Source organism: Coloeus monedula, assembly GCF_965178545.1.
Source record: "Coloeus monedula genome assembly, chromosome: 3".
Lineage (NCBI taxonomy): Eukaryota > Metazoa > Chordata > Aves > Passeriformes > Corvidae > Coloeus > Coloeus monedula.
Genome location: NC_138783.1, coordinates 81159511 through 81172826, shown reverse-complemented (window position 1 = coordinate 81172826; position 13316 = coordinate 81159511). Strand labels below are relative to the sequence as shown.

General features: G+C 37.9%; 1 protein-coding gene across 1 annotated transcript in view; it reads right to left on the bottom strand.

The window, feature by feature from the left end:
- ITGBL1 (integrin subunit beta like 1) overlaps positions 1–13316 on the bottom strand; it is a gene marked incomplete at both ends in the record, with an annotated part of 72300 nt that overhangs the window by 3567 nt on the left and 55417 nt on the right. Inside the window, 2 exons of the mRNA XM_082277441.1 lie at positions 3335–3481; positions 12399–12515. Of these exons, the coding sequence (XP_082133567.1) occupies positions 3335–3481; positions 12399–12515 (264 nt within the window). The remainder of the gene's footprint in view (positions 1–3334; positions 3482–12398; positions 12516–13316) is intronic.

The following is a 13316-nucleotide window of genomic DNA, read 5'->3' as shown; positions in this document are numbered from 1 at the left end:
CATACGTATCACAAGGTTGCTCGGTAAGATACACTAAGACATATTTGAGGGTAATTTAAACCAAATACCTCTGTTTATACAAACTGCAAGGTACTGACATTTGAAAATAATGAGGAATAGTATGAGCATTTCAGTGAAATTAAAGCAGTTATTAAGAGGATTACTACACTGTAAGAAGCCTGAAGTGATTCTGCATAAGCAAGCACTGGTGCTGCTACTGAGGGATGCCCAAGATGTTTGAAACTGTTTTCCAGAAGATACAGCAAATTTAACACCAAGTCAACCAAGGAAGATAAGGCTCCAAAATACAAAATCTGTTAGGGAAATGAGTGTATCGAGTCTTTTCCCTGAACGGGGCATGCTGCTCTGGGAGGCTCCTCAGTTTAATTGAGTCTAATGAGTTGCAGGGTGTTTCCTGGGATGCCAGCCAGATCCTCTAGGATGGGATTTGGCTCATTACCTTGCCCACATCCTGCACCGTTACAGTCGCCATGTACAGCCCTATCTTTACTGCCAGGGAGGCAGCAGTGTGGTGGGTGTTGTTGTTTTCCTTGGGAAGAGCTTTTGCCACAGGTGGCACAGTCAGCGAGCCAAGATTCTGAAAACAGCCTAGGAAAGTGGATGCCCAACTTTGCTTATATTAGCAGAGTGCAATTTTCTGATAGTGTTCAGCAGTTATCTGCTGAAAACCAGGACTCCTCACAGTCTATTAAAACCTACACACAGAAATTCAAGCTATCCTCAGTCCACTATACCACTTGCATATCCTGGCTAGGTTTCCAACAAAAATGGAATAACCACCATTAGTGCACAGGTTTGAAATTCCCTTTTATTTTACCAGCAGTCATTATTTTCTTCTCACTCTAATGAATCAGAAAGAACAATTTGCCATTTTGGTTTCTGGGTAGTGCTTCACTAGCTATGAACAATGTTTTAAAGTATGAGTATGCGGTAAGACATGATTTCCAGACACGTATCTTAGGATCAAGAAAGAAAAAAGAATAAAAAAAAAGCGTAACAATGAAAGTTATAAGTAATTAGATAAATTAGACTGTCTTTGCCTGTGAACCCCATCCTGCTCAGAGAAGAGGCAGGAGATCATAGCCTTCTGGGATGTTTACTGACCACACACTGCTGAAGATGCCTTATGGAGGTCATTTCTCTGCTGGGACAGGCACTTACATGTGAATTGCTGTTCCTACAATAAAGCTGCTATCGCATCTAATTTGACACAGCTTTTCATATTGACTGTCCTCAGGGCAACCTTCCATGACAGTGGAAGCTAATATGTGTTCGGAGGCCAAAGAAACTTAACAAAAAAAATAATAAAAATCCCACCACTGTTGCTGAACATGGATTTAGGGTCACAGATGGGTAAGGTTGGAAAGGACAACAGTGGGGTCATCTGATCCAACCTCCCTGCTGAAGCAGGGTCTTCCTAGAGCACATCAAGCAGGATTGCCTCCAGACAGTTCCTGAATATCTCCAGTGAGGGAGACTCCACAACCTCTCTGGTCAGTCTGTCCCAGTGCTCAGTCACCTACACAGTAAGAAGTCCTTCCTCACATTCAGGTGGAACTTCCTGTGCATCATCTTCTGCCTGTTGCCTCTTGTTTTACTGCTTGGCATCACTGACAAGAGCCTGTCATAGGAAGTAATTGCCATAGGAAGTAAAGGCTGTTCAAAAGACCTACTTCCTAGAAAATCTGGGCCTTTGGAACCTCCATTCATACAGTTTAAAAGCAAAACCTGCCTGCTGCTGATTACAATCTAGAGCACCTTTCAGGCTGCTACAGATTACATCAGTGACCAGATCCCAAACCATGCTGGTGGCATAGCCAACAGAGGAAAAAATCCTTGGTATCCCTGCAAATTCCTGAAGGATTATCTGCTCCCGAAGCCTCAAAGTAAATTGAAACCCTTGACACACATGTTCAAAGCTAATTGTTCTCACAGTAAGACCCACAGGCTGGAACAAATAGCTTTTAGCCATCCTTAGAAAAAGGTAGCAGATTATATGAATATTTTAAAAACCAACATAATTTTTCATGCTTATATTTATATAGAATCTTACATCATGCATTTTATTGATATTATATATTCCCTCACCTTCATGGTTTATATAAAAAAATCTCAGTGAGACACACATTAAGAGGAAAAAAGTTAACTTCTGCAGTAAAACAGAGTAATTTCTATCTGCAGTAACTCACCATCCTCTTACACATATACTAATTTAAAGATAGTCCCATCTGGAGAAAAAATAGAAACAGTGCAAATTTCTCATTTTTTATGACATCGCATTAACTGAGGGGGAAAAAAAACCAAAAAAAAGGTGCAATAGGGGAGAATTCTGATAAGTGATAATACAGATGGATGAAGGCTGGGCTAGAAACTGCATTTAAATTTCCTTTGCACTGAAATAAAAGTTACCAAAGGGAAAACTGGAAATCTGCCTGACGTAGAATATTCCTGTTTTTTCCAGCTGGCAGATTTCTTTCCTGTCTATGCAAGGGACATACAAATATAGGAAATGGCACAGAGAGTCTGGATTGGGTGCATTCTAGCCTCCAACCAGTCTCTTTTTTGTCTATTCTCTTTCAGACATATCATATACAAAAATAGGCAATTTGCACTATGGGGGAGCTAAAAAGCCCTCTTTCCATTAATGCAATTTCCTAGCCTGAAAGATGGCAAGGTAAGAACCTCAGAGAATAATTTCAGATAATTATCAAGATTTTCTAACTTTTATTCTTCCCTGTGGCAATTTTTCAGAGCTGAACTGAAGCTGATGCAACCATCTGAATGAAAACTAGTAAATGAGAAAGTTTGCAGGATTCATTTGTGGGGGTTGCACACATCTACTTTTCCTTTGCAGATGTGTTGGGGAGCAGAGTGATTAAGGATACCACATGTTGCTTTTAAACACTCTCCTCCACTTTCTGTTGTCCAATATATTACATTTGCCATCTTCCCCACTAGAGTGTTACTGTGGGTAGTGCCCTTTTCCCCCAAAATGGAAGGAGCACTAACAGTTAGTTTATAATGTACAGCTGTTCCACGCAGACCATCAGCTAAACATATCCAGGAAATTATATGCTACTAACAAATTGCATAGGAGAGCAGCACTGCTGAACCCGTATGGCTGGGGTGGGTGTCTGACAAAATGGATGTAAGTGCGTTACGGACCCAAATATAACATCCTTTTAATAATGAGTGCCTTTGAAGGAAAGGGTTACTAAACAACAACCCCCTACCACACACATTAGTCTTCCAGAAGGTGATTATTTTCCTCTGGCAGGCGCTGACATAGGGTAGCTCAGCTGCCAGATCTTACCCTTCCCGGAGCACAATATGCCATCCGCTGACTCGCAGAGACTTCTGCTCTCCTCCTCCGTCATGTTGCACTTCCTTGAGTGCTGGCACAACTTTCCAAACCACCCATCCTGGCAAATACATCGGCCACATGAGCAGATACCGTGGCCTGTAATGACACCAAGGTTGGTTATGAGCAAGACAAGCAGAAACCAGTGACCGTGGTCGCAGCGTCAGACCTCTTCAGTATGAAGTGCATGCAGACAGATGGGTGGATAGCACAGCTTCCCAGCAGGATGGCCTTCTCCAGTTCTCTCATCTTGTGTTTAACAGGGTTCCCTAGTGGGGTGCAGAAAACAACACTGGGAAAGGTGAAAGAAACCCTAGAACATGGGTGAAAAATAGACTCTAAAAGCCACAATTCACACTTTTAAGGGGGGGGGGGGGGAGATAAAATATAAATTTTTGAGAATTATTTGTACAAAGATTAATAAAAGAATTATGTTGAATATTTCATAAAAAAATATGTGGAATAGTAAACTGAGTAGAAAATTTGGCCAAGAAGAAGGGAAAAGTGACAAAAAATACAGCCAAGAATATAGGAATGGAGAATAGAAAAGAAAAAAGAAGTAAGAAATGTCTCAGACAGAATTACATTTTTCAGCTTTGAATAATATTTCTGCATCAGAGACAATATTTCCTGAGCTAATCTGGGAAGCAAATTATACATACCAGTGACTTTTGTCCTATCCTACCTGCTATGTAGGTCAAGGGAGTAGAAATGAAGGGACTGAGATAATTTGGGAGCACAGGCTGGGAAGAAGGGAATAAGTAGTAAGAGTATCTGGGAAAGCACTGAGCCATAGGATGCAGGGAAGCAAACCATCAATTTTGTTTTTCTCATTAGTGGACTTCCTATAAGCTTCCAGTGCAACTTGATATTGTAAACTGAGAGGCAGCACTGGTAGAGGCCCAGAGGAGAGACAAACCTGGTAGTTTGCTGTAAGTGGAATTCATTCAGGCTTACTGATAGTCAGATACTTTACAAATTCTAATTACAAAAATACTGGGAGCACCAAAGTCTTGGAGCTGTCATTTCCAGCACCTAAAAGTTTAAAATAACTTTTGTATCCCAGACTCTGTATTGATCTTTGGGTTTTTTTATCATATTATCTATACACTTTTAAAGACTCAGTAAAAATGACACAGTCTTATTATGACATTATTTCTACCCACTTCTAAAAATTGATAACTAGCAACAATAGAAGCTTGATGCTACTTGAATTTCTGTGTTAGACTGGGAAGCAGGAACAACTATATGACAACCCAAAATACAAGAGGTAAAAACTAAGCATAAGTACTTTCCCATATGCTCCTTCCAGATATGTCATGCAATTGTCTACATTAACTAAAATTAAGCTTCTGTCAGAAGCTTAATTTTTATCTACCTTATTTATTTTTAATTAATAACATAAAGATAAGAATTCAGATTAGCTCAACCAATTAAGAGCAAAATATACAACTGGATGTCACTGCTGGAAAATGATTTGTGAAGATACAAACCCTTGCACTCATTTTTGCAGTGAATAGTAAGAAATCCATGGCAATTTCTCTGAGAAAATAATTTTAAGGCATTTTTCTTGTAGTCATTATGTGTTATGAATAAAGAGACTGATCATGTCTGTAAAGCCTTTACACAAGTCAAAAAGGTAATGAATAATCTATAAATTTGCATCAAACAGAGCTTGTTGTTTACCACATAAAACTTGACTTGCATTTTTCTGTAATGACCATTTCTCTCCTCCTTTATGCCATATAAATCGCCAAATCATAAAGGATTCTTTTGTCTCAAATAATCAGTTTTACAAAAGTAATATTTGTTTCTACCTGACACCAGCTTGGGCAGCTGCAGCTTTTTGGATGCCTCATATATTGGGTGGCAAGTGTACAAGTGTTCAGCCCAGTGCTTCTTAACTTTAAGCTATCTCATATGTGTGTGGTAGCCTGAGAAAAACTGCTTTACATGGTCTAGTTGTGAATATCCTCCTGGCAAATCACAGAACAAAGGGGCAATCTGAATAGTTAAATGAGTGTTTTATGATGTTAAGCAATTCATTTCATCTGGACTTCTTCAATTAGAGATTTTTCTTTACCCCTAAATACTCAGATTAAGCAGATTTACTGGGAAGTGTTGGTCTATTAACATTTCAGACCTAACATAAAACAGTTAAAATCAAAACCAAATTGCATTGAAAATGCTCATTCATGAAAATCTATGTTAATGAACTTTTAAATAATCAACAATGTTTTAAAAATTAATTCTCAGAGAATAAACACTTTGATGGGGAGAGGTAAAGGATAGAAAGATGGTGTCAAATACACTACCATTTTATTTAGAATTATAACTCACATAACCACAAGATTTAAATGTGAAACATGAATTCAGCAAAAAAGCAAGCTGTGACAGATTACTAGCAGGAGCCCATTACAACCCAAATCAACCTGAACCAAACTGGACACCAGGATGAATTATTTCTTGCCATGCCTGGAATTGAAATTGTATTGTTGTGGGAAATTTCAGTTTAGGACTACTCATGCAGCTGCTGTTGGCATTCCCCAAAAATCTGCATGATCATTTTGTAATACAAAAGGCACCACTACATGGGAGCACCAGCACAATGAAAAAAGTGAAGTAATTATTACAGACGAAGCTGGTTCTTCTTTACAGACCAATTACTACAACCAGATGATGTTCCTGAAGGGCAAATTGAGGCCAGGCCCAAGCAAAATTTGGCACCTCAGGAACAGAAGTTTCTCAAATTAATATAATATAATGTATTTTAACTGGATGAAAAATAAAAGTTTTAAAAGTGTACTAAGAATATGAAAAATTGCAGCATAACACAGGTTCCCTGATAGAGAACACCACAGAAAATGAAACAAATATTTCTCTCTGTATTTAAATAGAAACAGGTCTTCCTTTTTTTTTTTTTTTTCTTTTAAATTGCAGGACTTTCCATTTTATTATTAACAGAAGAGAATATTAAACCACATATATCTAGGAGAAATACTTCTGAGCAAGCAGGCTTCATTACCCTGCCCAAATATGCTAAACAAGTTGCTAAAAACATTATTAGAACACTGATTTTTATTTTTCAGTTTTTCTTGAATATCAGAAGACAGGAACAGTTGTGACAACTGCAGTTGGAGAAGCCTAATATAAATGTGAAGCTATACACTGACCGTCTATTATATTTTCAAAGTAGGTCAGTTAGTCTTGTCTAATTCTAATAAAAGTGGACTGTGGCTTCAGTTTGAGTAATACAACTGTCAGGCAGGTCAGTAACACCTTCAAGTGAAACTCTGCAGGAAAAAGGGCCAATGTCATCCTCACATCTACCTACCCAGAGAAAAGTGAGTAGGAACAAAATTGGAGCATTGGTGAGACGGCATTAAGTTTGAAGAGATTTTTGCAAGACTTGGAAGGGTACTAAAAAGTTCCAAGGAATTCAAAGGGTATCAGAAAGGGTATTCTCAAACTACCAGAGAAAGACAAAGCAAGAGAGAAAAGCTGATACAGACAAAATCATCCCTCCTTTAAAGACTCCTCGATAGCACAGATGAAAGACCTGTTGGGTAGGATATAAACTCTTATTTTAACATGGCAGGAACCTCAGAGAAATTAGAATTTCAATTCAGATGCCCAGTGCCATTGGACAAGCCCTAAGGCATCAAGGACATCTTTATGATGGCAGCAGCCAGGCAGGCACCCCTGTGTCCTTGTGGAGCCCAGCTGGGGTCAGGCAAAGGTAGTCTTGGGAATCAGAGGTGATAAAAGGTGCTTTAACTTAGGTGGCTGAAGACTTTGAAATTATGTGCCATATGGTTGGTGAAGCCATGGTAGAATCAGGAATCATATTTCTGAATTCTCAGATCAGTCAGTGCCAAAACCTGTCTTTGTTGGGGAGATAGACAGGTATTATTTTTCTTTCCTAATTTGGTTTCTACATATATTAGAGACTTCCACAAATGTCTTATATACTTCTGTTTCTGTGGTTCAACATCAGTGCAAGAAATGAGAAAACTGTCTGACTGAAATGAGCAACTGTACCATACTTTGCTTTTTCTTAATGAAGCATTTAATTAATCATAGCTTTCTCATTTCTATGGTTATGGTCTTACTGGTCCTCATAAGAACATGTTATCTGAAAATATCATGCTTTTGCTTCACTGAACAGATGACAAAATTAAATGTCATTCATAATTTCTGCAGTACAGACATAGAACTTCCATTAAAAAAAGGTTTTACAGTTTTACATTTTCTGTTGTATATCTTATATTCTTTATCCTGGCTGGATAGCAATGAAAATTTTATATTCAAATGAACATGGCAATTAGGGGCAACTTATACCAGACTTTTGAGAGGGAGCTTTACTGTTGTACATCCTGGTGATGACTGTGCAATTCTAGAATCCATCACTATAAGAATGTGATATGGAAGTTTCTGCCTCAGTTTCAAAAGTTTAAATCATTGGAAAGCTGCGAATTGTGGCTTAAGGTATATGTATGCCTTACAAACTCCAGATTTTCTCTTGTTCTCTGGAAATTCATAGAGACTAATGTTGGAAATCTTAACACTGCTGTGAATGACGGATGGATGGAAATGTGTAAGTAAGCACCAGAAGAAACACATGACCTACATTGATAACCAACAACACATTCACAGAATTAAACTAAAGAATGTATTATTTTGTCAAAATCAGAAGGTCTGCACTCTCATAAAGCAATTATATAATGAATGACATGATGATTTGCTGGCAGAAGACTCTTTGATCAACAACAAAAGATGTCAGTGCAGATGCAGCACATAACTTGTGTCATTCTTTTCCTCATAAGCCCAGTGAGAACAACTTTGTCCTAAGAATGTCAAAAATCAGGAAGCACAGACAACAGGCACCAGACTTGCCTGAAGTTTACAGAGATAAAAGTAAGCAAAACTCTGAGTCAAAAGGATTACCCTAACTTTTGTGTCCTAAGTATATAAAAGGTGTATTTAAAGACCAGGTTGTTATTGTCAGTCAAGAAGAAACAAAGACATACCGAGAACATGATGGGTGGCATCCCTTGCCCATGTTCTATATCACACACAATTAATCCTGACCACACTATTAAATGCAGACACTTTGATGGTTGTATTTGGATGTGAGGGTATGAGTAAAAGAAATCAATGAAAGGATGTGTCTGAGTGCTGAAAATTAATTTACTTGCAGATTTCCTAAAAATATATTAGCTTCCCCTCCCATAAAGTCTCAAACAGAGTTTTTGCTGCACTTTTTTCTTAGAGAAAAGAGAGGTGTGAAGGCAAATCTGAGTAAGGAGGGAAATATTAATTACCTCAGCATTTACTCCAAGAATAAGTCAACTCCTCTAGCTTCTACAAGCTTTTATAGTATAACCAGAATTTCAAACTAATGATAACTAATGCCTTTTACCAACAGGCATTGGTATAAACAAACAAAAAAGATAATCTGCATTTACTCTTTGATGTGACATGACACAGCTGGATTCCCTACAGTGTTAGGATTGTGTTTCGGTGAGGATTGTATTCTAATGTGCTGTAGCCAAAAGAATTAGTTAAAAAGTCATCAAAGTGGAATTGTTCACTTGCAAATAAAGGAATCAGACTTAAAGTATTCCACTGTCACCAGTTAAAAACTGGTTTACTGGAATGATCAGTCTTAGTTGTTTCTTAGTGCTGAGGACAGTGCAGCCATCTATGAATAAACATTAAAAGGTCTTATCAAAGCTAATGTTCTAATTGGTGGCTGACTATTTGAAGCACAGAATAATATATTGATGTAATACAAAATGTGTGCATCCACAGAAACATGTAAGAGTCTTGTTATGAGTTACCTGTTACAAGTTAAAACCTTTGCTAGTGATCCTCGTTTCAACCAACGTTTTACTATTTTTGTTGGGTTGGGTCTCATTGCAGAGTTTTTAATCAGCATAATTCTACAGGAACTTGTAGTATGCAGAGGACCCCAAAGGTTTTGTTTCATTCTTTCAATGGCTGCTACTTGGCTGTGAAATGATCTCATAGCTAAGCCAATAATTGTCCAGAGAACAAATCGAAGTGAATGGAGTTCCATTCCAAATTGATCTTTACTGTTTTTCTGTGTTCTTGTTGTCTGCCTGCCCTCAATCCTGAAATAGAAAAAAATTGTAATGGATGACAGTCGACCCCATGAGGTAGAGCAGCCAATGATGAAATCACTGGAAAATGTGACTGGACACAGAAAGAAAACAAATACCACTTGAAAGCTCAGGACACATCTGCGGCGAGCAGCACAGCCATAACCTCAGAGGGCAGACAGAAATATATCTCACCAGTATATGGGACAAGTAAATATCAGCCTGGTGTAAAAAAGTGACACGGCCTTGCCAAGAACTTATGCTGACAAACCTGGGATTCTCTGGTCATGTGTGTGCACCAAAACCACTTAACTTGCACATGAAAGACTCAAAGAACCAAATAAAGCCAAAGGAAATGTGATGTTAAATACTTCCGTGGATCAACACTGCAGTACACCTGGGAAAATCTTACATAATCAAAAAACCTCAACAGTAGGGAATGGGCCATTAGGTAGAACATATCTATCTCAAAAAGGCTGCATGAGACATCTCCTCCAGTCTTAGCATGTTAAGTCTCTGTACAGAGGCACAGACAAAGGAAGTGGAACGTGAAGGAAAGACTGGGAAAGCAGGTCAAGGAAGGTGAGACTCCCCCTCCACTCCACTCTGGTGAGACCCCAGCTGGAGTACTGTGTCCAGCTCTGGGGTCCCTAGTACAAGAAAGACATGAAACTGTTGGAGAAGGTCCAGAGGTGGTCCCCAAAACTGGTCAGAAGGATGGAGCACCCCTCTTATGAGAAATGGCTGAGAGCCTTGAGATAGTTTATCCTGGAGAAGAGAAGGCTCTGGGGAGACCTTACTGTGGCCTTTCGATGTTTTAAAGGGGGAGTATAAAAAAGAGGGGGAGAGATTTTTTTACCAAGGTCTGTAGTGACAGAACAAGGAATAATGGTTTTAAACTGAAAGACGGTGGGTTTAGCTTGGACATAAGGAAGAGATTTTTTTATCATTAGGGTGTTGAGACTTGCAACAAGTGGCAAGAGATGTGGATTCCCCATCCCCGAAAATGTTCAAGGCCGGGTTGGATGGGGCTCTGAGCAGCCTGGTCTTAGTGAAATGGTCCCTGTCCATGTCAGACTAGATGGTATTTAAAGGTCCCCTTCAACCCAAACTATTCTGTGATTCCATAATTATATGAATCAATTTCTAACAGCAGAGTGCTGTGAAATCTATGCCGACTCCTCCTGCAACCTCTGTCTTTGTGGAGACATTAAGTCTCTATTCTTGGTCCTGCATTGATGGACAGCTGAATTTTTAAGTGAATGACTCACCACAATCACGCAGAAACATGGCCATAGGGTCTCATTCAGTTGTACCCTAATTTATCATAGCTTTCGCCTCATGTCTTTCTTTCGTTGCATGGACAGCTGGTCTAGAAAGCAAGCTATTAATCAGTCTCTGCTGGTTGGAGGAGGACAGCAACAATTCCTATTCAAGTCATTTAGGTTGTCATTCACATTTCTCATTTCAGCATGCATTTATTCTGAAAACACTGGTTTTCCTTCTTTGTGCTTACAGGCACTCAGTGCTCACTGTCAGACCCCACACAGTCCAGTTTATAATGCTCCAAAGATAGATTTACTAGCAAGGGCTTATGTCCTTACTGTGATTGCCTAGGCAGCAACAGTGGTAGAAAAATAGCAATGAAAAGAGGACAAGGAAAGAGGAAAGAATAAGCAGTTCAGAAAGACATTTCAGGAAGTTCAGGCTGAGATGGAAGTATGGACAAACCCAAAAGAAAGAGAGGAAGATGTAATAATGTAAAATATGAGTGATATAAACAGATATTTTTAGCATGGATGATGATGAATTTTGTTTCCCAACTATTTAATTTCTAACAAATACAAAACGGATTTTCAGTGCTTCTCAGTACTTTTATGTCCTTTACACAAAATTAAATTTCAAATTATTCTTTTTCTACACACTTATATCATTGAATTACTCTGAATGCTGTAAACTATTTTTATGGCTGGTTAGACATTCAGAGAAAAATTTTCTACATATGTCTATATTCTGCATGGCAGACACCTTGAAGAAATATTCCCTGTAGTCAGAATTTTTTCTGTACATGAGGATCATGAAGCAATACATTCTTTTTCTTACATAGAAATAAGGACTACAATACAATGTGCCATTCTTCATATCAACAACTTTGTTAATATTTAGAACCAGTCATTTTAAAAATAAAGCAAATAAAATCTAGAAAGACAGCATTTAGGGTAAATATTATTCACCTGCTTATAAAATGCCTTGTGGTATGTATGCACTTATATATCCCAAACTATCTTGAAATACTGCTAAATGCCGATAAACTTTACTGAAATATCACAAGGTAAGGTTTTCACTGGCAACACTAAAATAAACCATCTGCATCTACAATTACTATGACACTGTCTCTCAAGAATTTTAGATTCTTTCATAACATATTTTGCTACTTTTTTTAGAAAACAGGCATATCAGTGTCAGTGAATATGAAATATTTAAAGGTTTTTCTGGTCATTAGTACCTTCAGGTTTATTACAACACCCTCAATAAAACATCAATTGTACTAAATACAATGTAAAGTTACCTAATGCTTTAGGTTTTTGTTAAAGTGCTTGTATTCTTGTCTAATGAACACTGATGAAATTTAGGATATACTACAGCACTTTCATTTATGTGTTAACATTCCTGAAGTCTTAAGATAAATGTTCCCTAACATATTCAATGTTTCTAGCGCTTGTTTCTTACAGAATCTGCCATCTTATTATTAAGCAAAGATGTAAATTGTCTATAGTGACATTACACTATAAAATCAAGGGGAACAGAAAGCTATATAGTGTCAAGATTTAGTTCTGTTATGTTGTTAAATTATGCTATGCTGTGTTATGTGATATCAAGTGAACACATACCCCCACAGACATCGCCATCTGCATTTTCACACTGTCGATCATCACATTCACAGTTTTTGCCATGAACTCTGTTGTCTCCTGGAGGGAAACAAGTGCATTGGCCACATTCACATCTCCCTGCAAGAATAAATAATTGTTAAGAGTCATGATTTCAGTAAAGTAAAATAAAATAAATTGAATAAAACCCTAAATCTATGCTATTCTATCCCCAAAAACAAGTCATGGTCTATTAATTAAAGTATAGCAAATAAACACAATTAAAAACCAACCAACCAACCAACCAAAAACATAGCAAGACAAAACTATTCCTCTTCCATGGCAACCAGATGGAAAGTTATCACTGTTATAATCTTAGTGGAAACAGCAACAATAAGCAATCACTGGTATTGCATGTTTTTCATATCTGAACTTAGCATAACTGAGCTGGCCCATGCTTATCTGCATAATTAACCTCTAAAATTGATCTAAAATATTTAGCACATACTTCAGAAACACCAAGAAGAATGTGATCAGAATTATAGTCTATGTACAGAGCTACCTAAGATACTCTCTATTCATGTAGAAAAATAATTCCTCAAATATTCTGTCAAACTTTTTGAAAGCAAAAATCCCCATAATTTTTGTCTAGATCTGAGGAAGTAAGCACAACCTCTTTCACAGTCTCCCCTTCCATCAAACTATTTACAGGAGAGCTCCCCAGAGCTTAAAGGGACAACAGATTTATCCAAGCTCCCACAGATCTTCAACCCAAAACCGTAAATGGCCAATTGTGGAAAAAAATCAATATCCAGGACAGTCTTACATTCCACACATCTGAGACAAATTTAGTTCAGGTAATGGGCCCGAACTTCTAGAAGTTTGCTTTTTTATGTTTTTAAATTATTTTATGCAATGCTGGTGTGAGAACGTTCCAAATAT